Source organism: Anoplolepis gracilipes, chromosome 6 (assembly GCF_047496725.1).
Source record: "Anoplolepis gracilipes chromosome 6, ASM4749672v1, whole genome shotgun sequence".
Taxonomy (NCBI): domain Eukaryota; kingdom Metazoa; phylum Arthropoda; class Insecta; order Hymenoptera; family Formicidae; genus Anoplolepis; species Anoplolepis gracilipes.
The window spans coordinates 13,599,655-13,619,675 of NC_132975.1; the positions used below are offsets into that span (position 1 = coordinate 13,599,655).

Below are 20,021 nucleotides of genomic sequence, written 5' to 3' on the forward strand. Positions count from 1 at the left end.
AGAGAGATATTAATATACATTATGTATAAAATACACACAGTGATAAATCCTGCCAAATTTGTTCCCGTGTAATTTACAAACAATAACGACGCATATTATTGAAATTACACGTATTTATGAGTTTTAGGAATGCTGTTTGTCATCGCTTTTGCATTTTAATACATAATTATTTTCTCAAATTATATATATATATATATACCAGGCTGCCTTGTAATAATTAAGAAAAACAACGATCAATATCTTTATATATTATTCATTATTATTGTATATTATTTGTATTTATACGTTTCTTTTTCTCTTTACCGCCTATGTATATCATTTTTATACAAGTCCTAATGTTTAAGAACTTGTATGGTATTGAATTATTTCATTTATACAAATCAGAATTATAAAATCCCAACAATAATCGTCTAACGTTGAACTATGTAAAAATTTAAAAGAGAATTAACTCAAGTTGAACTTTTAATATTATCTTTTCGATCGAATCCACTGAAATAAATAGTTTAACAACAAAGTAAAATTTTGGCTTATTGAAAGATTTAATTTTCGCACGCACATATTGTGCTATGATACTTTATCTTAGACTGATAATCCTTTATTGAAATGCAGGAAAGAACGTTGCATTGGGTTGTTGTTGCTGCTGTTGGTTCTGTGACAGAGGTTGCATTGGTGACACATATCCCATTCCTGGAGCTACAAGCAAAGTACTACAATTTCTTAATCCACTCACACGTATGTCAGATGAGATAACATTTAAATTACAATGATTAATTTATTATGTGTTATTGAAGTGATTAAGAACAAAATAAAAATCATTTTATTCAGAAATGCTATGCTATAGTTTAACATTTTTTCATCGAAAGTCAACAAGTTTATTAAAACGATATTTGATAGAAAGTAATAAACCTTTCGCAACAGATCGTTAAGGAATTACTCACATGTTATCTTGATCTGATGTTGCGGGCTATTGCTTGCCAATTGATTCATCGTGGGGGCTGGACCAGCTTGTTTCGTTTTACTACCCATTATATTATCGAGATCAATATTCAATCCCGAACCAGCCCAAATTGAGCCAACTTGCGTAGATGTATTGCTAGACGTTTGACTTTTGATATTCGTAGATATAGATGGAAGAAGATTTGTAACAGGTGACAATCCGATTGTTCCTAAATATGATATTACTCTTAATTCATACATATGCATTGTGATTATAGGTTTATACATGTTGTATTTGTATAAAAATTTGTGTTTCAATGAAAAGTTTTATAAATAAAAAATAGATTCATTTTATTACAATTTTCATATTATGTAATATTAAAATATTACATTAAAATTTTACTCAATATAATGTATTTTTAAACAAAAATCTAAATAAAAATAATCATAATAATCACATTGTAAACATATTTTATATTATATAATTTTATGTAAATAAATTGACCATTTTATCTCATGGGATTCAATAATGTTAATTCTTTCAATAATGTTAACTATATGTATAATATGGTTTAAGTTTATTTGATTAAAATTACCAATTTTTTAAAATTATGCTATAAAGACTTTATTTTAATTTTAATTACACACATAATTATCCTCCTATATAAAATTGTGAATTTTACAATGTAATCTTTTTCTTTTGTAATTTAAGTAAAGAAGTTAATTCTTAAAAAAAATGTATTCTGTATGAAAATGTATATATGTACACACATGTATACAATAAATAAATTTATAGTTAATGATTATATTAAAAAATGATAAAGAATTTTTTCTGACACAATATTGTAATAATTAATTACTATTTTCTCTAAACTAGTCTATGCGATATGGAAAGCGGATCCAAAAATCGAATCGATAAAGGACAACACTTTTACGTTTAAAGCTCTACAATTTGCGTCGTGTTCGCCATAGACGACATTCTGTGACAATACAAGCCATTCTCTTATTTCCATCAGGGGCTCCGACAATTCATCGATAATGGCATCTTTTGGTACTGCGATGAGCACAGTACCAATATTTTCTGTAACAACTAATCTCACTGTCGCTTCCTCATGATTTCTCACTGTCCAGGTAAGTTCCAGTATTTCCTTGCCCATCTTTGATGCCAATGGGCAATTTTGTGCTGCTAACATTATTGCGGACAACGTTTTCAGAAAACGTAGCAGTAATATGTTCTCTTGATCTTGATAAATCCTTAAACCTTTCAACCTGTAAGTATCGTTACGGCCAAAACCGTGTAGAAGTGGGTAGAAAAATGATGATACGACATTGCCAAAATGATTTATGTAAATTTGGGGAGCTTTTGAAAGGCTATTATGAGCGAATCGTCTTGTACGCGACGCAATTCTCTTGTCGACAATTTCCCGCCAATTTATAGATTGTTCTTCCGACGTTTCTAAATCAATGTCGATATCTTCCTCGTACCACACTTGTTGTTTCTTACGTTCCTCCGTATCCATAAAGAGCGATATGCGGCTTGGAATTCGTTTCTTCTTAATCGTCGTATCAACTTCGGCTGCGTTATCCGTGTTATCAATATGGATTTTCGATAGTTGTTTGGCAGATTCGACTAGTATATCCAGAAACAGTAAGCGCTGGCTGAGCGAATACTTTCCAACGTCCTCGTAAAATTCTTTACACAGAAACTCGGCGCATTCTTTCGGATACACGGTTACGATCGCTACGCAAGATTTGAAAATGACAAGTTCAAAGTTCTCGAAGTAACAATGTTGCTTCATCGTGACGAGAAGTTGCAAGAGTTCTATAGCGAAGGATACATCATCGTTCGGTAGCTGCGTTAATATCAGTTCTTCGCAGACTGATAAGGATTCAGAAAAAATATCGGGATCGGAAATGGTTCGTTCATCTGTTAAATTGTCGCGTACATCTCGCAGATACATTGGGCGTACTTTCTTAAACGGTTTGTCATCATTCATGTCGTAAGGAACTAAATCATCATCGCTATCCAGATCTTCTGAGGTGTTCTCGCAATCTTGTTTCACCTGTTGCTCCGCTTCGTTCTTTTCTGTTGGATTATCCTTTATCAACGAGTCATTTTTCAACGAACATGGACTGTCTTCAATTTTTTCATTCGACGACTTCTTTTCAAGATCTGGTAAGATATCGCAATCGACGCCTAATTCGTAGATCTTTCTACTACTCAGAGAATCGAAGATGATGTTCTCAGTAATCAATTCGCTGCTTCGTTCATATTGTTCTTTTGCATCTACAATCGATACGTTTAGATTCTTTAGAGACTCGAGTAATTCCGACACTTTTCTAGGCATGTTGTCGTATTCGAATTTTAATTTTGGTACATCATCCGCAGTAGACAAGGCATTTATACAAATTTCGGCAGTCATCATACCCATTGCTCGTAGAGATATATTTGTGCATTCAAGATGAACAGATACTCCTGAAAGCAATAATTTCTGACACTGGTCTCTTTCAGTTTGCTTTAAATGATCTTTACATGCTTTTACAGACAGGATAATTAGCTTCGTAATGTATTCATGCTGTTCCATGGATGCATGATTCAAGATACTTCCGTCGCTCCACACTTCCAAGAGTTTGATTAGTAATTCCGGTAAAATATTATTCTCGTTCAAAAAGCATGATAAGTAGGAGATCAAGTTTACAATTAACTTCTCGTCCTCGTAGTAACGCATTAAAGGAATTTTCGTCGTTAAAATGTACCTCCAATTCTGTTCCAGTAATAAATTTCCAAAAATGGACCTCAAACCAAGCTTAGGATCGCAATGCTTCAAGAATAATATCGCAATATATTCAATAGCGGCCGAATTTAATTCGCGAAATATGCTTTCGACCAAATGCCGCTCATTCTTTTTATTTTCAAAACACCATTTCTCTAATATATCGACAAAGCAGATAAAGTCAGTCGATTTTAAACTAATTGCAATCTTGCTGATTAATGATGAGAGCGCAACCGTTTTTGGTTCAATGCCACATTTGGATAATCCATCACTGACAAACGATATCGCGCGAAATATATGAAAACAGAGCGTTTTCACGTAAACTTGCGGCGTATATGACTTGGGTGTGTCAAACTGCAATTTGTTATATACACGGTTGGGCAAGGAGACCAAAATTTGTGTTGTATTTGACCAAGCCTGGTCAAACTCTTCCTCTTGCATGTAAGATTGCACCTCATATTTACATGCGTCCACTATCCCTGAAAATATCGCGTCGCTTTTCAACAGATTCTCCAGTAATATAGAAACAACACGAATTTTCCTTTCGTCTTTGATCTCGTTCAAAGCTGTAGTTAAAGCCCTCAAAGACTCCGATAGCATGAAAACCGTCGTACCATCGACAATTATCAATTTTTCAATCAAGGGATCCAAGTCGTTTTTATCTTTTAGCGGCCAATCGTGATCGAATTTATCGATTATCTCTTCCAAGATTCTTCCATATAACATAGTATCCAGTTTTGCATCGGAATCAAGACCACTATATTTTTGAGCAGTAACAGGCCCCGGTAAAAATCTGACATAGTTCGAGATGGATGATCTTATTTTCTTCAAATCGACGGAACTTTTAATACTGCACATGGTGCATAATACTTCCAATAATTGATTAGCAGCATTATTCGAGAGTCTCTCGGTCGACGTAACATTCTCTTCGTTTTTACAGGCTGCAAGGAAAGGACTATCTTGGGGGAATTATATCAGCATCAAACTCAGAGGATATATACCTCATGTACGGATTTCGTTTATGAAAACATGCAACAGCAATTTAAAACTTCTTATATTTCTTACAAACGAGAGCTATGAATGACTAATGAATAACTAATGAATAGCTTAGAAATCCCAATATCGCTTTAATGCATCTCAGAATCTGTATAATTGCATCATGTTATGCAAATATTGTGTATGTATGTGTTATACGTAACTATAGAATATCATTAACTTGTGATACGAAAAAAGTGTTTTTTAACGCTCACCTGCGTAATTGACGGTGTTGGAAGGCGTGTTGTTCATTCCTATGAAAAGGTTTGTATTGTTAGGACTACTTATTCGATCATCAGGTAACCTCATGGATGGGGTATTTAAACTATCTAAATCCGATAAAAGGTCCGTATTTGAAGTCACTATAAAAAAGAATATATATTTATGACATTGTTTTAATATTAATAAAATGATTAATCATAAATCAACTCTTATAACATACATTGTCAAATTAAACTATAAAGTATTCCTAACAAATAATATAATCCTACCTGTATTATTATTTGTTATCTGATTATTCAGACCTTGTGGTAAAGAATCAAATAAATCATTGGTTGTTTTAAGGTTTTGCATAACAGCGGTTCCAGGTATTGTATCGGTCGTCTGCATTGTATTGGCGTAAATTGCATTACCAATGTTCGCATTATTCGCCGTCGAATTATTCACAGTTGGTATTGGTACACCCATCAAATTGATTTGTGTTTGCGGCTGAGTTGCGGGATTGGATATAGCGACATTGTTAAAGGCAGACGTAAAATCGGCAAACTCGTCGTTACTGTCCTTCGTTTTAACGGTCGCGGGAGGATTATTAAACGCACTAGTAAAATCACCGAAATCTAAATTTGTATTCTGCGATTGAGCGAAGGACTGAGTATTTGCCCTTGGATTAAAATCATCATCGTCTAATCTGTTATTATCACTCTGCGATTCAAAAATATCGTTTAATATATCGTTTTTGGTCTTCTGTTTATTTGTTGGCGATGATAAATTATTACTTTGTTGTACTGGTATACTATTCTATAAGTAAAAAAAAAAAAAGAATACATAATTACATGACAATTCAAACATCAATATTTTATATTTTAAGAGTAGAGAATTAAAAGAGAAGATTGATAATCTAATATTTGTGACAATAAAACAAAATTTACGTTTCTTAAACTTACATTAGATTGCTCTTTTCCATAATTGGCTGCTGCTCCAAGATCTACTTTTTTGATAGTTCTCGTTGTCCGTGCCGGGGATGTATTTGTAGAAGGTATAGATATTTGAGCAGATTTACCAATTTGATTGATATTGTCCAATGTATCTCTATATTCTTTCCCACTTTTCTTTGGGCTAGTATCATTGTCCGAGTCTTCTCTTTCGCCATCGTCGCTGTGATATCAAAAAATGATAATTACAAAGAGAGAAATTCATTCAAGTTACAGCTTTTTTTTTTTTTTTTTTTTTTTTTTTTTTTTTTTAAAGCAAACACTTAATATTCATATATATCAAATGTGTCCATTCTTCGAAATAAATGTTTAATAAAATGACAGAAAAAATTACAAAGTAGAAATAAATTATCAATAAATTAATAATAAATAATTTGTTGCTCGTTTCACATATAGCATCTCAAAATTTAAATTTTAAAACTAACATAAAAAAACATTAAAATACTACGAAAAGACGTAAATTGTGATTATTAAAAAAATGTAAACATATATACATACCTGTTATTTGCGTCTTCAAATCCTTTTCCACGATCCCAGTCATTATATGTTTCTGTACCGGATTTGTTCCATTTAGGATTATCCATCCATCTATCACCACCACCGAATCTCATTCCCATCGCTTCGCTCGATAAGCCGACGTATTTATCTTTATTTTTCTTAGCCTTCTTTCTTTCTTCCCTAAGTTTATCATCATCTTGAATAAAATCAATCAATTCCCTAACTTTATGTCTAATATTTATTCCTTGATCTTTCCCAAACTCATCGATGCAAGTGTAATTTTCTAAGGATCTGAGATCGTAGATGTGTTCGCGTGATGATGTGACGACTCGTTCCGAGCCATTACGAACTAAATAATTAAGAAGGAGCAATGACTGTAAGAGAAAAGAAATGGAAATTAATATTAGTGAAGCGATAAAATGTGCTTTTATTCATACATATTTGTGAATTTTATTTATTATTAGCTTATAATGTATAATAATTTCTCTCTTTCTCTCTGTGCATCTTCGATATAGTAGAGTGTTTGTTTTGCTAAAGGCATGTGATGACATACAAAGACCTTGTATAATGTAATGTAATGGAAAGGAAAACGATTATACCTTGTACGTTCGTCTCCAATTTCGTTTATTTTCTTGCAACATTCTTTTCCAGAGCATGGACATCACCTCTGGAAATTGCTCGTACGTAAACGTGGCCTGAGCCAGCTCTTGCATCATTGCCCCTTTAAAAAAAAAAAAAAAAAATGAAAGTAACGCACTCGGTTAGGTAATTAATTCTTTACGTACTTTTCAAGTTATAAAAATAAACATTATTACTGATGATTTATACCTGTGGGACCCCATGCGTCATCATTGGTTGCTTCCCGAACTTTGGCCTCTGTTTCCGTATAATTCATTACAACGTTGGTCCTATAAACAAAAGCAATTTTATATTGCCATGCATTTTGCACGCACAATTTGTAATGTAAAGTACATACGATCATAGATAAGGTGCTAAATTACGCGCATAATAAATTCTAGTCGCTCGTCATGTAATGCGAATTAATCAACAGTAATTATTTCCGTAAAAGAGCCTGATAAAGCCGTTTAATAACCATTGCGTGTTACAGGGAATATGTTGTTTATATACTTCGTCCACACGTAAGTTTTAGCCGAATCACACGACGCGAAAAAGAGTTGTTTACAATTTTCCCATAATTATCAATGCTATTATATTTATAAGGAATAAGTATAGTGTTATCGTTTTTCTCGATCTTTCTGTTTATCATTCTTTTGGCCTGCAAACACACATTTTCGCGTGCATATATACATACATTTGTACAATGTCACATTCGTATGACAACAAAAGTGCACACAGCCGTGAATTACGTAAATGAATACAGTCATTAAGTAGGTTTGCAATATATCTCACTGACTTATTACGCATCAAAATTTCGTAATTTCGAAAGGCATTCGAAAATTTAACATTAATTCATTAAGATTATAAATTCATTAGTTTCACATTCGTTTTTAATCATTTTTTTCAAATAAAATTAATAGTTAATTAATTGTTTTAAAAATATTATTAATATAGTCACAAGAGAACGTACTGTATTTATGTTCAATTTTCAGACATACCTTAATATTTTAAATTAAAATTTCTTCCAATAAAGAATTATATTGATTCAGCTTTTATTATTAATATGTTTACAGAAGAAAGATGTTTGAGATAAAAATTTCACAGTAAAGCTTTATTATATACAAAAAAATATTCAAAAAATTACTGACAATATTGCTATTCAAATTAATCATATCAGCAGTACTTTAATTCGTAATAATTTTATTTAAATGATAAATCAAATGTCTTTTAAACAGGTTTTAATCAGCGCGGAAGCTAATAAAACTGATATGAAGAATGAACGAGTAGGCGAGTCAAATACCTTCGTAATTTTAAACGGACATTCACATACACACATGTACACACATGCGAACAATAAGAATTGGAATCACGTATCGTGCGATTGAACTTCTTTACTGCATAATAGGCATCAGGAGAATATATATAATGATAATTGAACAAGAGTTCGTGACACGTGTCTTTTGACATTTTTGACAAATTGTCGAAATAATAGAAAAAGAATGTAATTTGATATAAATAAAATAAAATAAAATAAAGCAATATTAAGATTCTGCGAGAAAGTCGAGTTTTCGAGCTCTCAATATTAAAAAAAGTTTTGGAGAAAGTAATTCGATAAAAATTTTTACATAATTCTCATGATTTTTGTACAGATGATACGGCACTTTAATTCTAATTTTAGTCAAACATTAAGAGATTGCAAATGTAAAGAACAAAATTGAAGTGACATGAAATAATAATTCCGGGAAAGTTATATATATATATATATATATATATATATATATATATATATATATATATATATATATTGGTATTTCGAAACATTTATGGGAGCGTCGACAAGATAAATACGCGCGCACCTGAAACGTGCGTCAAAGGGAGGGAATCTCGTGCTACCTGTCATTAATACGATTGTTTTCGAGAGATCGTTTTATCACCTCGTGTCGCATATATATATATACACATCATCAAACCTCAAGGTCGCGCCATAAAATTATCCACACCGTTCCAGTTTTACGAGTCTCTCCCTCTCGTCACCGCTTCGCCTCACCTCACCTTACCTCTCCTCTCCTCTCCTCTCCTCTCCTCTCCTCTCCACGAAATAAAGAAAGCGATTACACGCTCTCGTATGAACGATTGATGTAATCGACGAACTTGTCCGAATGTCTTCCCCGATCCTTTCCGCGATAAGAATCGACGGCAATCATACGTGTGATCATCGTTTTTCACAAGATATTATTTTCCATAAGAAGAGCGAGCGCGATTTTTGACGATTGCACGATCGTGGCGAGGAGAGGGCGGGAGATCTCTCGAGCGGAAAGTCTCTCTCAAAAAGAAGCGAAAGCAAGGTTATATCGCGCACTCTCGACAAACGTTTGACTTACGCCTTGTCCATCAGCTCCCGCACTTTCCACATGTTCATCATGGTTGCACGAGCGTCTTCGCGGACGATGTTTCTCCCCGCGCGATATCCTCTACGGCGGAACGCTATCGGCAGCACGTAGCTAAACTGTCGCCAGATGTTTTTCGGAGCATCTGATACCGCGACGGCCGAACGGAACGTCACCAGGCAGTAGCCATGTTATCCCTTCCACGTTTACAGACATCCCGCGGCGGTCACAGGTGTCTCCCATTGCCACGATTGTACAGCGTGGTAATTTTTTTCCTTTTTTTTTTTTTTTTTTCTTTTTCTTTACGCCATCAATTGCATTGATAAATGAGAGGTCTGTTGCTTTCTGCATTTTTTGGGGAAAAAAGATAATAATATTTACAACAATTGACAAGAATATTAAATATTATTCTCCCATTTTATCCGAAAAGTGCGAAAAAACTAATAAATTCATTCAAATCGGATGTATGCTAGGGAGAAAGTGATACCTCGAAATTCCCTAAAACAGGACACCTCTCGGAACGCATATTCGCGTCTAGGTATTCCGCGAGCCATGACCGTTCGCGATTTTTGAAATGTGGCATCACTGCCGACGTCGGATTCAACATGTAGAAGCGCGTTTAAATTTTTGTATACATAATACGAGCCGCTGTGCTGATCAACGATGGCAGATTTCAACGACGGAGTGGACGGGAAGCTGGCGTTTAGAATGCGAAAAGTTAATCCCGAACAATTTCACACGCTCGTAAGGATGCACCTGTCCTTCGAATTGGATCTCAATACGGAGGAGTAAGTAATCTTCCGGATGATATTTCCGTTTGCTATCCATACTTTTTGCTCGACTGATATACCGTTGAAACGTCACGCTTCTAATAAGTAAAATCTATATTTTGTCTCGGGTTTCATCGTTTTATCGCTTTTAACGCTTGATTATAGCTTCGTAAACTGTAGGTAATAATTTATAGGTCGTTTTAATAACAACTTTTTTTTTTTTTTTAGCAGTGATGGTACTACTGAGAAAGCGAGATTGAAAAAATGGGGTCTCCTAAGCTTCACCAAGAAACCCAAGTCCTCGGTTAACTTAGAAAAGGGTACAGAAGGTGTTACATTATCTGAGGATGGTATAAGTCATGTGACCCAATTGATAGATTATTTGTCTAAAGAACAAAGTAAGAAACTATATCAAGTAACAAAGGGGTAGATTTGATAGATTTTTCAATATATTCCTCTTCTTATGAACGTCATCTTACAGATATTGTACAAGAAGGAATATTTCGACGTACTGGAAAGTTAACAAGGCAACAAGATTTAAAAATGGCTATGTCTCAGGGTGTATCTTTTGATCTTGATGATGGACGATTTAGTGTACACGATTGTGCCTCTGTGTTGAAAGGATTTCTAGCAGAACTGTCGGAGCCACTTTTAACGGATTTACATTATCCAGCACATTGTCAGATAGCCGGTAATAAATAGGAGCACATTGTTTTGCTTGCACATGTTACATGCGTCATATTTATATGTAAATTATTTGCAGAATTATGCAGCTTGGATGCAAAGACAAATGATGCGAGATTATTGAGTTCTTTACAACTGCTTCTACTGCTTTTGCCACCTCCTAACAGAATTTTATTAAAAGCTATTCTTATTTTGTTGAATAAGACAGCAAGTTATGAGCATAGCAACAAAATGAATAGTGATACATTGGCCACTCTCTTTACACCCCATTTATTGTGCCCACGAAAGTTGTCACCTGAAGCCTTGCATATCAATTCGCAGAATTTATCGTGCCTAGTTGCATTTATGATTAGAAAAGGTACAGAATTATTTGAAATTCCACCGAAATTGGCTACAGATATAAGAGCATACTGGGTGGAACAAGAAAGAAAATTGTTGAGCCCTAAGAAGACTGATGTAAGTTTCAAATTTTTTGAATACTTTTTGGCGTGACGCTTTATACAATATAATAAAAAATTTACAATTGCAGTTGAACGAGTCGGTACCAGATGCAACTGGTACAGCACACACTGTATTCAGTTTCGTCGATCGTAAATTAACAGCGAAAGCAAATTCTACGCAAGATACGCAAGCAGCTTTGGCTCAGCTCTATGCTCATATACAAGCTATGCCGGAATCGGCCAAGAAACGACGACTTGTGAAACAATTTAATAAGGAAAATGGGCAAGGTACACCTAGGCATGTAAAGAATTGCAAACCCAAGAGTCTCGGAGATTCCATCAAGAAACATATTTTTCAAAAGAAGATCTTAGGCCACAAGAAGTGTGTTGACAATAATATCGGATGCAATATCACTAGATCGAGCAGCGAAGAGAATATATTGTCGACGGTGAGTTTTTTTTATAATCTTTATCTTTCTAAGAAATATCTTTCAGTATATATTATTATGTGTTTTTGTAACAATAGCATGTGTATGCTACTTTGATCTAATATTTGCATGTACTATACAGAAATTAGAAGACTCGTTGCTTCCGGCAAGAATGCTTCTTAGCAAATCAAACGATGAATTTAGTACGGAAAACTGTGATACAACTAATAACGATCTTCTACATGCCAAACACTTGAGTAGTAGTGTAGATAGCTTTACGAATGAAACTTTTACACGTTGTAAAGTAAAAAAGAAGCTCTGTAATCAATCTACAAACACGAAAGAAGAATTGGATGAAAAAAATATGCAACACGACACAAAACAGAGCTTAGGTTTGATGGAACTCAGCTGGAATACAAGTTTACAGGAGATTAATGTAATGCCTAGTGACAATAAACTATCCGATGATAAACTCACGCGACAACTCGATGAACCACCAGATGTGTGTTCTACTCAAAATGTAAATCACTGTGATAATGATTCGTTAACGAATAATGATGAATTAGTGCCACACAATTCAGAATCTATAACTGCGACACCAAATGTAGAAACTTCCCCTAAAAAGATTTGTACATCGAACAAAAAATCATCCGAAACTAATCTGAACGTTGAGTCGCGTACCGAAAACGCATGCAATTTACAGTCCCCAATTGTAAAAAACAGATTCAGGAATGTGTATGCTGTTCATACATCGACACCATCAAGTTTATTACGACGAAGCATGGTCACTAACGATTATATCTTGACTCCTATAACTAATAACGATAAAAGCATGAGTCCAATTACGCAAAGTGCAACAAAAATGACAAAAGCTATGCAGGTACGTAAATATTTGAAGAACGATATACTATCATCTTGTATAATTAAATACATACATATATAATTAAATTAATATTACATAATAAATATTACATAATATATAATTTTTAAATTATAGATATAAAAATTAAAAATTATATAATAGTAAGTTTCTCAAGAAGAGATTACTAATTCTCTAATTTGTAACAGGAAACTATGATGACTCCGCGCTCCAGGAAGCCAGTAATGATAGTTTCAACTTCGAATCTTTGCAATCTCGTCAGCGGCAACAACAGCTGCAATTTACGTGGACCGAATTTAGACATAGTTGGTACAATAAATTGTGCTTCTATTTTGGAGGAATCTCAGACATACAACAGTATAGACAATATGCTGCCTCATGTGAAAGATGTTGAAAATAAAGAAAATAATGAGGTAGATACTCTCGAGAAGCACAATTGTGTCCAATCTGTCGCAAATTGTTGCACTTGTACACAACAAAGTTCGATGTCTATAACAAGCACGTTTAGAGAATATTTGTTGTCAAGAAGTGTCTTAACTGCCAGCCCCGTCGATCTCAGTTTTACGTCGCGGACGGGAGATTTCGAGCAATCCGAATCTGATTTAAATATCTTAAACGACGATACACTGTCTGACAGCTTACTGTGTTGTTTGGATGGTAACCAGCCAGAGTCTGATACTTCTGGCATAGCATCCGGTAGTACAAATAATTCTACTGAAAAAATGGAGGAATCTTCTTCTCCGAGAAAACGAGGGACCAGCTTGCAACGAAATGATTCTAAAAGATCCGCGAGGAAAGATGTAGTCAAAAGCACAAGTGAAGAGTTAAAAACTAAGCCGCGGAATGAATCGGACGAAATAAATTCTGTGAACATGCAGGATAGTTTTCAAGAGACGTCATTTTAATTTATTACGAAACTTGTTAGTTATTAATATTAATATCGTTGAGTATTATAAATATACATTTCCATGTTTTGTATACTTTAAGAGGAAAGATAATTGCCACGTTATAGTTTAAGTTTATTAATACGACTTTATATATAGTTTCGTCTCAAATATAAATTAAGTATTTGACAATAAATAGATTATTTATTCTGTTTATGTCAAATTAAATTATTATTATAAATATATAATACAAGACATTTAAAAATTTCATTTCTTTTTCGTATGTTTTTATTTCATAATTCATTTCAGGAGAGAAAGACATTTAAAAGAATTTCATTTCCTTTACAATATCTTGATAAACAAAATAAACATCATGTAAAACTATTGTGAATTGCAATTAAGATTATTCTATATAATTTATTTTATAATCTTAAATGGTTTGATATATAACTGTATATTTTGATATTAAATATAATTTTTTATAACAATATAAATCTTGTTCATCTTATTTAAGATGCGCAAGATTTATAAATAGATGAAAATTCTATATGCATTTTACACAACGCATACAGAATGTGTTAAGTTTATTTTTAAGTAAAATTAGATTACATGATGTGCCTTGTAATATATTTACGTAATCATGGTCGAAACTATACATATATTATGCAAAATTAATGTATGAATATACTATATATAAGGTCGTGTAACATATTTAGATTTTATCATTTTTTATTTTTACAAATATAGAGAAAGATAACTGATAAATTTGTCAGATTTGCAACTACAATATTATATTCAATAGAAAAGTAATACATTATATTAGAATATCTCGTGTAGTAGTTACATTTAATTAACGCAAGTATATTGAGAGCTGATACAAAAAAGGAATAGCTACATTTGTATGTCAGTACATGTCATCATGACTTAAATCAGGTATATATGAAAAACCTCGCTCTTTCAAAGCTTTATTCATTCGTTTTTTCTGTTCTTGCTTTGATTCTTGTTCACGTCTTTGAGCATCCAAAATTTCATCTACCGTCACTTTTTTTAAGGGTAGGACTTTTTCTTTTTCTATATCCTGTAATATAAAAGTATTTATTTAAGCGTCATGTAGAATTATAAGTATCAGCAAAGTTACAACAAATATTTTCTATTTGTAAAGTCCTTACTATTTCTCCTAAAAGTACAACATTCTCTCCTCTCACTATGAAAATACCTCTTGGAATGTCACCGTACTCTTGACCAACATGAATTCTTTCAATTGTACTTTGAAGTACTATATTAGCAAATTGATCAACACTTTTAAGATATCCAATTAATGTTCTGCCATCTCTCAATAAAACCATAAGTTTTTCTGGAGAGGAAGTAAATTGTAATATGATTGAAAAAAGCACTAATTGTTTAACAACATAAATTCTAAACAGTTTAGTGCATTATAAAGAAAACTATTTTATAATTTGAGCTTTATTTGCAAATTTAAGTAATGTTAAATTATGATGATATACATGATTGAAAATTATAAAAATGTAAATTCTTAAGTTACAAACTATTTTATTATCGTTCTTCATTTTTTCAATATACAATTTTTTATTGAAATTTGTAAAATTATTGTATTAGGTATGTGTATGTGTGTGTGTGTGTGTGTGTGTGATTTATCATTTATAAAATAACTTTTATTTTATGATGTAATACAAATTAATTTAGGCGATATTTTACAGAAAAAGTACGAGTGATTGATGTGTGTGTGACACTGAGAATAAATGAAAAAAAAATTATGATAAGAATATCCTAGGATTTAGTCGAAAAAAACAACACAAACACTAATTAAATACATATGTACTTTCGAGTTCTTCGAGTAGCGATGCGGTTCCTGGTGGCAATTCATTGGTTTCATTCATTTTGCTCGACAATGAAATTAAATCACCAGACACTTGTTATGAATTTTTGTCCGTTAAAAAATAATTCTACTTTCTAGCTCAACCAGAAAAATAATCGTTCGTCTAAACAACGCTATTCCCGTGCCATAAGATCTGTGATCCAAGTAGAGAACTTTATATTCACACGAGTATAATAAAAAGGTACAATTGTCGATAATGTAGATTCCTATTTTCTAACTCTGTCAGTATACGAAACGTACTAATATATCGACGATTTGCGTTAATGATTACTTTTTGAATTCACAGATGGCAGTTGCGTTAATTTTGACACAACGCAGATAAAACTCGTCCGACATTGTGCAACGCGGTCTTCTGCGAGCTTTTAATTCGAATAAATCCAAGTTAAAAGGCTAAGGAGGCGGTCGTTTTAACATTCCAATGATAAGACGGCATGCAGCCTCGGATGGATGATATCTCTCTTTTCGACGTTTCTCCGTCGCCACCTTATCAGTTAACTGATCACAAATTTGATTTACAAGTTTTTACGTCGTCAACTTCCGAAGGAAAATATTTGAAATGGTCGACGCCACGTGATACATGCGTAAGTCGATGTTATTTATTTCTATTTTATCCATCCTCAATTTAAATTGTGATAGTGCAAGCCGCATACGCGTGTGTGATTCTATTTTAATTTTGATTAAACATAGATGAGCGTATTAAAAGTAATTTTCAAGCTAAAGCGATATATTTGTGCAAAAAACAGAAAGACTGCGAGTAACATAAATTATTCATTACGAAATATAACGATATATTTGTAACGACGCAACCTTGCCATAAACGTGTAGTAGTGACAATTTATTCCCAGTTTCAACGAATAAATTTAGGGAGCGTAAAGGGAGTCTCAAGATAAGACAAAGTTTGTGTCGCTTTCCCTTTATGCACGTTTATACGTCTGACCGAATCGTAAAGTGACGATTAGAAAGTCCGAGTGACATTTCAAAATTCGCTAATACCATCGTAAATAAATGTGATATAAAAAATATCTAAATATTCAAGCCCATAGTGGAAGAATAAATATTCGAGAAGCGAGAAACAATGAGATTCTCCAGGATCCGGCGCGTTTTCACGACGCACCTGGGTCATCTCGGCGTCGAGCGCCTTACCAGAGGACTTTGCTTTATGTGGACACTTTACGCCCCCGATTGCGAGCGACACCGGAACGCTCTCAACTACACCCCTCCCCCTCCTCCCCGCCGCCGCCGCTGCCGCCGCCGCCGCCGCCGATCAGAATCCCCCTTCGATCGCAAACGACGAGCGAGAGGAGCGCGATTTAATTTAGAAGCCGGAGGAGCTGTGTGCGCCAGCGTGTTCCCTTCAGGCTTGCAAGTCTACCGCGAGTCGGCGGCACGTTTTAATAATAATCGCGTGCTCTCGGCGACGGAGACGAGCTCTCTCATAAACCAGATCCGTCGTCTCGGCGCGGCCGACAAATCTTATCGGAGCGAACGATGTGGTATTTTCACCGAGCGCGCCTCGATTTAGCCTTCAACCATTTCCATATCGGGGATTTTCGCAGAAACTTCACCGACGATCATATCTTTTCATCTATTTTCTCCATTTTATTAGCACATTCCTGTATATCTGTAAAAATTATCATGTCACAATCTTATTATTTAATTGCAAATAAATATTTGTAACATAAAGAAAAAAAAAATATTAAGTTAAAAAGCAAGATAACAATCATGCATATCGTCGCTCTTATGCCAAAACCACGAATTTGCAAATTTTCCGATACTATTTTCTTACCCAATTTTAAATAAAGATCGTATGCCAAAGATACAGATGCGATAGCAATAGTAAATCAAACCTGAGATATCAATTCATAAAAGAAATTAAGAATAAAACAAGAATTACCAGAATAAAACAAGAAGCTGATTTTTCAGAGTAAATTACATTTTCAAATTGAAAATTCAAAACTACAAAATTTTACATTCGTGGTTTTATCATAAGGGTGACGATATGTGATGTTTTTAAGTTTAATAAATGTAATACATTTATTATATGATGTAATACATTTATTATATTGTGTTACGTATTAAGTAACAAATATAACACGTATTTGTCATTTAAAGATATTGGATATCTTTGTATCTCACATTGTCGGTCTCGTCTGCTTTCTTAATTTAATATATCTTTTTTCTTTTTTTAAGTTATATTTATTTATATCTGAACTCGGCTTTACGTATCGCGATTTAGTCTCAATTATTTCCATATTAAGGTAGAAACATATGCTATATTTATTATTTAATAAATGTAATAAATGTATTATGTTTGTCACATTTGAAGATATGCATGACTATCATCTTGTTTGCTAATTTAATTTTTTTTTATTACATATATTTATTTGCGATTGGATAATCAGATTGTGATGCTATAAATATAAAATTTATAATATAATCGAAAAAATAGGAAAAGATATGATTTCGTCGGTAAACTTTCTACGAAAATCCCTGACATAAAAACGTTTAAAGATATTGACAAAATGAGTACATATTTCAATGTTATCTTCTTTCTTAATTTGATTTATCTCTTTTTCTCTCTTTATCTCATATTTATTTATATTTGAACTTGACTTTATATATCGTAATATGCGACACTCCTTATTCTATACTCGCGAATTATAGCGAGTGCGGGGAGTACCGAGGTAAATGTAGAGTATCGTAAAGAAGTTCCTCCGATGGAACCCCGCCCGCTGTTGGATACCGCGTGGATTTCGGCGTGGCTACGGTCGCATTTGAAATTCAAATAAAGCGGTAAGGTTTACGACACACGGGCTTAAAGCCGATGGTACTTGCGGGCGTAAGAATCACGGGGCTCCTCGCTTTCCAAAGCGAGAGATTAATTCACGAATTCGATTGTTTAAGCATCCGTCGTCACTTTCTTTGTTTTCCGGATATTTTTAAATTATCGTTTCAATTTTTAATAAATGCGATCGATGTTTTTGTCTCCTTTTTTTTTTTTTTTTTTCTTTTTCATCGCGAAAAATCTCGTCAACGCTTTTGGATCCTCGCAGTCGATATATCCCTCCACCAAGTGCTCTCCGACGATAGTTGTTTCGTTCCGTACGAAATCGGCCGGGGTCACGAGTCACGATCAATCGTGCCGAATAGGAGTCCAAAACGATTTAATGCTTGGCAAATGACGGTCTTGGGAAATTGGCACCGCAAATACATACATACATAGCGAAACGACGCGACGAGATTGTAGAATGGAACGGGGGGGGGGGGGGGAAGGGGGAAGAGGGAGAGGAAGATTCGCGAGAGATGGGTGGAGAAGAGGGAGAGGGAGACCGGGGGAATAGTTCCTCGCGTCACGATCATTTTGTCTTTAAACGTTTCGTAAAAAAGAGCTGGACACGATTTATGCTTGATTACAGCCCTGGCGTAGGTCAAAAGTCGAAACGAAATGACTATCGATATCGATGAGAGCGACCGAGTGGAGATTATAGGTAACGACTAATAATGCGGCTCGATCTCTTCCTCACCCTCATGCCCTTCTCCCCCGCTGCCTTCCCCTCCTCCCACTCGGCGCAAAAACAAGCCGCTCTAAAAGGGCGCTCAAGATCGCTTGATCACCGGATTTTTCTCTGTTTCATCTACGACTACATCGACTATGACACTCGACTCGTTAATTTAAAAAAAAAAAAAAAAAAAAAAAAAAAAGAAAAAAAAAAGATTTATTTTACCCTCGCGTTTCAAAATAAGCGAGAGATTCAAATGACTCGCAATTTAAAAATAAAGTGGGCGCAAAATCGAAATTAAAACGCTCGATTCGTTTACTCGCGAACGATGTGGACATGATAATTGGACGTCGAGTCACGCTTTTGCGTGTCGCGCCGAAAATTGACGTCACACCGTCAAATTATATCGGTTTCAATTCCCGAAATAAACTTTGCGCTCATGCATAAGTCGTTTCGCGGTTCGCGCTAATCGATCGATTCGACGAGATCGACTCGATCGGTTCGACCGAGAGAGAAGCGAGAGAGACGGCGCGTCCGCGACAAAACGCGCTCCTCTCTCTCTCTCTCTCTCTCTCTCTCACGTCCCTCCCCCTGCGCGCTTTTCCTTTCTCAATCCTATATTCCAAAATGGCCGCCGACGGCTTGAGCGCGCGCGAGTGGAGGCCGTGGAGCAAAAAAGGACAAGCGTAATAACATAGTATCGTTAATGGCCGGGCAATTTCAACGTGTACGAGTGCCTTCCCTTTCTCTCCTTCTCTCCCTCCTACATCCCACCCGCCTTCTCCTCTTCTCGCTCTCTCAGCCTCCCTCTGTCGATTCTTTCTCTTTCTCTCTCCTTCTCACAGCTCCTTTTCGTTTTTTTTTCTTTTTTTTTTCATACCCCCTTCTCTCAACGTCGCGCCGACTACCCCGTGTCCCTTTTATTACGTTACGCGACTTTGTATGGTTTTAAAATAAAAGATATACACAGATCTGTTATCGAAAGAGAGTCGAGTTCAACATAGATTTCTAATCGGTCACGAGAACCTTGTTGATGTACCACTTTTAACACTAAAATGGGCGCGAGAGAAAGGGGGGAG

General features: G+C 34.5%; 3 protein-coding genes across 6 annotated transcripts; 1 reads left to right on the forward strand and 2 right to left on the reverse strand.

Moving 5' to 3' along the window:
• Positions 1-1,578: 1,578 nt before the first annotated feature.
• Positions 1,579-9,687, reverse strand: Lqfr (clathrin interactor lqfR). Of its 3 annotated transcripts, none has more exons than XM_072894034.1 (8): positions 9,454-9,687; positions 7,283-7,362; positions 7,054-7,175; positions 6,455-6,828; positions 5,909-6,119; positions 5,237-5,762; positions 4,961-5,107; positions 1,579-4,651 (listed from the first exon to the last, which is right to left on the reverse strand). In XM_072894034.1, the coding sequence occupies exons 1-8, from the start codon at positions 9,492-9,494 to the stop codon at positions 1,815-1,817; spliced, it is 4,338 nt and encodes a 1,445-aa protein (XP_072750135.1). In that variant the 5' UTR covers positions 9,495-9,687; the 3' UTR covers positions 1,579-1,814. The 3 variants fall into 3 exon arrangements, with proteins under 3 accessions (XP_072750135.1, XP_072750137.1, XP_072750136.1); XM_072894036.1 differs by lacking the exon at positions 9,454-9,687 and adding an exon at positions 9,043-9,410; XM_072894035.1 differs by lacking the exon at positions 9,454-9,687 and adding an exon at positions 7,431-7,907.
• Positions 9,688-10,029: 342 nt separating this feature from the next.
• Positions 10,030-13,811, forward strand: LOC140666648 (uncharacterized). 2 transcript variants are annotated; one of them, XM_072894039.1, is made up of 7 exons: positions 10,030-10,247; positions 10,461-10,627; positions 10,711-10,920; positions 10,993-11,369; positions 11,443-11,802; positions 11,924-12,661; positions 12,850-13,811. In XM_072894039.1, the coding sequence occupies exons 1-7, from the start codon at positions 10,123-10,125 to the stop codon at positions 13,564-13,566; spliced, it is 2,694 nt and encodes an 897-aa protein (XP_072750140.1). In that variant the 5' UTR covers positions 10,030-10,122; the 3' UTR covers positions 13,567-13,811. The 2 variants fall into 2 exon arrangements, with proteins under 2 accessions (XP_072750140.1, XP_072750139.1); XM_072894038.1 differs by having other exon boundaries at positions 10,031-10,247; positions 10,458-10,627.
• A 493-nt stretch (positions 13,812-14,304) lies between these two features.
• Positions 14,305-15,590, reverse strand: Lsm1 (U6 snRNA-associated Sm-like protein LSm1). Its single transcript, XM_072894049.1, has 3 exons — positions 15,386-15,590; positions 14,715-14,899; positions 14,305-14,623 (listed from the first exon to the last, which is right to left on the reverse strand). Exons 1-3 carry the CDS (start codon positions 15,441-15,443, stop codon positions 14,450-14,452), a joined length of 417 nt encoding a protein of 138 aa, XP_072750150.1. The 5' UTR covers positions 15,444-15,590; the 3' UTR covers positions 14,305-14,449.
• Between the last annotated feature and the right edge of the window lie 4,431 nt (positions 15,591-20,021).

Coding starts and splice junctions, on each gene's coding strand:
- Lsm1 (XM_072894049.1), bottom strand. CDS start 15,443: ATGAATGAAACCAATGAATTGCCACCAGGAACCGCATCGCTACTCGAA. Junction 14,900..15,385: donor GCTACTCGAAGAACTCGAAA/GTACATATGTAT, acceptor CTTCCTCTCCAG/AAAAACTTATGGTTTTATTG. Junction 14,624..14,714: donor TTGTACTTTTAGGAGAAATA/GTAAGGACTTTA, acceptor TTTATATTACAG/GATATAGAAAAAGAAAAAGT.
- LOC140666648 (XM_072894038.1), top strand. CDS start 10,123: ATGGCAGATTTCAACGACGGAGTGGACGGGAAGCTGGCGTTTAGAATG. Junction 10,628..10,710: donor TTATTTGTCTAAAGAACAAA/GTAAGAAACTAT, acceptor GTCATCTTACAG/ATATTGTACAAGAAGGAATA. Junction 11,370..11,442: donor TGAGCCCTAAGAAGACTGAT/GTAAGTTTCAAA, acceptor TTACAATTGCAG/TTGAACGAGTCGGTACCAGA.
- Lqfr (XM_072894034.1), bottom strand. CDS start 9,494: ATGATGAACATGTGGAAAGTGCGGGAGCTGATGGACAAGGC. Junction 5,763..5,908: donor ATGGAAAAGAGCAATCTAAT/GTAAGTTTAAGA, acceptor TTTTACTTATAG/AATAGTATACCAGTACAACA. Junction 5,108..5,236: donor GATAACAAATAATAATACAG/GTAGGATTATAT, acceptor TCTTTTTTATAG/TGACTTCAAATACGGACCTT.